This window comes from Beta vulgaris, chromosome 4, assembly GCF_026745355.1.
Source record: "Beta vulgaris subsp. vulgaris cultivar EL10 chromosome 4, EL10.2, whole genome shotgun sequence".
Classification (NCBI taxonomy): domain Eukaryota; kingdom Viridiplantae; phylum Streptophyta; class Magnoliopsida; order Caryophyllales; family Amaranthaceae; genus Beta; species Beta vulgaris.
In genome coordinates, this window is record NC_079205.1 from 2,879,608 (window position 1) to 2,883,380 (window position 3,773).

Sequence of the window (3,773 nt, forward strand, 5' to 3'; positions counted from 1 at the left end):
ATACCCGTTTGTGGTCAAACGAAGCCATGAAATCTTAACTTGCACTACATTTCCCATCCCCTATGACACATGGTAGTGCTTTTATCCATAGCCTATTGGTGGTGCTTCTGAGACGCACTTGATGGATATACATTGAGAGGTTGAGCATTTTGCTCTTAATAGTTCCATATCCCTTCGGGGTGGTGTTATTGAGAAACACTTGATGGACTACCTACGTAAGTGTGGAGGTTAAGCCGCCTTCTATGAAAGACTGGGCTGTCTTTCTAGAGCACTTATTAGACCCAAGGAATGCGCATGGCTATAAAGCGCTTGTGATGTATCGCGGAGATTGCACGATCTTAAGGTAGGTATGTGTTGTGGGGGTCTCAACGGAACTCTGGTGAGTTCAAGAGTAATTCACTCACTAGATAGTAAGTTGTTGCCTCATTTCACTATGCATCAATTCAAATCGAAAGATATTGGTGCTTAAGTACTTTCCTTTCCTTACCCAGGAATTTCTTTTGCTTTTCTGAGCCTTTGTGGGGATTGCTGGAGTTAAGGCTTGGAAAAGCCTTGGCTCATTTTCTTGTTTGTCCACATTGCTTGTGGGAGGGAATTTTCTCATGTTTATATACTTCCTCCCTCCTTCCATCTATTGAGTTGTGACTAGAGATGCTTTTGTGGTTGGATGATATGTTGGGTTTGGGCTTGCTATCACACACGCGCGCGCCGCCCGCCCGGACCGGGCCAGGGCCATGGGCCTTGGGCCTTGGGCCTTGGGCCTTGGGCTTTGGGGAATAAACTTAACTTAACTAAAGTTTTGGACCCGGGAGCTACGCGTATGTGGCCGTTGGAATTCTGTAACGTTTTACCGTTACAGTATTCATGGCAATCCCTAATTATCCGCCCATTGATTTCTGTCTTGATTACTATCCGTTTTTTGGCTTGATTCTTCCCTATAAAATCAGAGCCATTCTGTTCAGTAAGATACACACAAAACAAAAACACTCTTCTCTCTTCTCTTCTCTCTTCCTGGGTTTTCGTGCTATTCTCTAAAGCTTAGTTTGCTAGTGGTGGCATTCTGAGCTACTGTGTTAACCTTGGGGAGCATTCCGGCCAAGATCGATAACCACCAGTGTCGGGCCGTAATCGCTTTCAAGTCAGTGATCTCCTATCACGGCACAGTATTTGAAAGCTTATTTTCTGCCTTTGCGAACCGATTATTCCAACACAAAGGACTAATTAGATCAGCCGACAACTATCACACACATATTTCAACATATCTACACGTAAATACTCTTTCAAAATTTAGTTGTCTCATTGATTCTACTATAGTCACACGCACACATATTTGATATTCCTAAACTGAAGAACATTACAAAGTTTACACCAAACAAATTATATGCTAGTTACTGAAACACCATCATCTCGGGGCTTATGGTAGGTTTCTCCTGGAGCAGCCTCTTTGTACTTCTCCTTGACGGTTTCCGGGTCGGCGCCGCCACCAACAACCTCCATGGTAGCATCCACCACCTTGTCAGAGGTTTGGCTTACGAAACCTTGATGAGATTTTTCATCTAATTCTCTTTCTATCTCCTCCTTCTCTTGAGTTATTTGTTCCATCACTTCGGCTGTTGATGGTGCTCTTTCAGTGTCCGTTGATGACACTATTTCTTCCTTTCCTTCTCCTTTCTTGTGCTCACTGTATTTCTAATCATCATAATATACAATAATTAAAGAGTAACAAATTGGAGAAAGTGATATAACGCAAAAATATTACACTCTTTCGATCATGGGCTATATTAGGGCGATATAAAACTTTAGTATCGTCATCAGGGCCGTCTTGTAGATTTTGGGGCCCCGGTTCTAACATGAAAATTGAGCCCCTAAATTTATAAAAAATAAAAATGGAAGGTTAGAGTTCTAAATATATATAGAAAGTTGAAAATCTAAAGATTTATCATTGACAAATTTATTAAGGGTTGGAAACAAGGGTGATTTCTTCAAATATTCCGAAATTTTCAAAAAATATTTTGGACCTTTATAATTTTAGGGGCCCTGTGCTGTTGGGCTCCTTGCACACTCTCATCTACCAAGTTTGTGAATATATATACTTCTTTTATTTTAAACTAGCCTTTTATACACGTTATGCGTGCTTTAATTGTTTAGGTTTATTCTTAATAAATTTCATCTAAATATAATTTTAAAAATGTAATCTATAATTATTATTACAAAAACTAATGTAAAGTGATTAAATGAACATTTAAATGTAAGGTCTTATAGTCAAATTAAATTTGTAATTTTTTAAAATTAAATAACCATTTTTCTCATTGTTCGAGCTACTTTGTTAATGCTTATTTAGTTTAATTTATTATTAAAATTTTGATTCCATCTTTAAATTAAGAAGGATATATGATAGAAAATTTGAATATCCAATTATATATCTAACTAAGGACAAAAAAAAAAAATTGTTAAAAAAAGACACCATAGCTTCCCTTGACTCTTATATAATAGAGATATGTTTATCAAATATATACTTCCTCGATATCAAGTTGCAATATTTGTCTCAAGGATGCCTTTGGTTCTAATGGTTTAAATTGAAGTACTGTAAGGTTCAAATTCTCCCCCCTCCTTTATACTTTATAATTGCCTCCGTGACTTATATGAAAAAAAAAATATTAAAATATTTGTTGTTAGTTTTTTTTACACTTTAACATCATCACAATTTTAACTATATATTTCTTTGATTGTACGTGATAATAAAAAAATTAATATATATCTCAAAATCGACATGAAAATAATCTAATAATATTATATTCTACATGAAAATATTTTTCTATATAAGTATGTTTAAGTATGTAGTGAGAAAGAAGTGTCAATATTTTTAAAACTTGATATTTAAATAGCAAATATTGATCAATATATATAAAATATATATAGTTCATATGACAATACATATTTATATGAGAAATGAGAATGAATTTTACGCATTATAATTCTTATGAATAAATGATGTAACTCAACAAAATATTAAAAAAATTCAAATACTCATGTAAAGCTAACATATAAACATCCACATAAAATATACACCTCCACTCCACTCGATAAAAATATCGTCATCTACTTTTCTTATAATCTCTTAAACACAACTTTAATCATTAATTTCAATTAAAATTTGATACTTCGAATATACAAATTGAGATTTGAAACGATTTAACAATATCATACACAACCATGATTTTTTCTTGTATAGCAATATTACTTGAACTAATTGGAGCATTATTTGTGACATGAAGTACATGAACAAATTTATACAACAACAATTTGTTTCTTCAAAAAGAAGAACACATCAAATTAAAAAAGAGAAAAGAGCTTCTAACTTCACCTTGATAAATTTAGGCGTCAAAAGTGGCTTGAGTACCGAGGACTTGTTAGTAGACGTACAAACGAGGTGACCTAGTCGACTCATTTGGCCGAGGTTATTTTAATCTTTGTGTTTAATATGTGAAATATGCACCTCAAACCAAAAAAAAACAAGAACTTTGCTTAGTAAAAACGTAGTAGAGGAGTATAGTATTAAAGTTAGTCTAAAAGAGGATGAGAGAGTATTTACGCAATATGCATGTACTGTCTACGTACGTGGCGTATTAAGAGGATTTCTTATAACAGGTGGTGCTCAATGAGAGAACCACCGACTTCTATATTTGCTTATTTTGACATAAGTTACATAACTATACATCTTTTTAGTGATAACTGATAACCAATTAATTAGTAAAACAAATAACTAGTAAAAT

General features: G+C 34.2%; 1 protein-coding gene across 1 annotated transcript; it reads right to left on the reverse strand.

The window, feature by feature from the left end:
* Nucleotides 1-1,276: 1,276 nt before the first annotated feature.
* LOC104891715 (hypothetical protein) lies at nt 1,277-3,568 on the reverse strand. Its single transcript, XM_010677449.3, has 2 exons — nt 3,365-3,568; nt 1,277-1,689 (listed from the first exon to the last, which is right to left on the reverse strand). The coding sequence occupies exons 1-2, from the start codon at nt 3,446-3,448 to the stop codon at nt 1,378-1,380; spliced, it is 396 nt and encodes a 131-aa protein (XP_010675751.1). The 5' UTR covers nt 3,449-3,568; the 3' UTR covers nt 1,277-1,377.
* Between the last annotated feature and the right edge of the window lie 205 nt (nt 3,569-3,773).

Excerpts from the sequence above, each read along its gene's own strand:
- LOC104891715 (XM_010677449.3), bottom strand. The coding sequence starts at position 3,448 with ATGAGTCGACTAGGTCACCTCGTTTGTACGTCTACTAACAAGTCCTCG. Across the intron at positions 1,690-3,364 it reads TGACGCCTAAATTTATCAAG|AAATACAGTGAGCACAAGAA; the intron begins GTGAAGTTAGAA and ends TATGATGATTAG.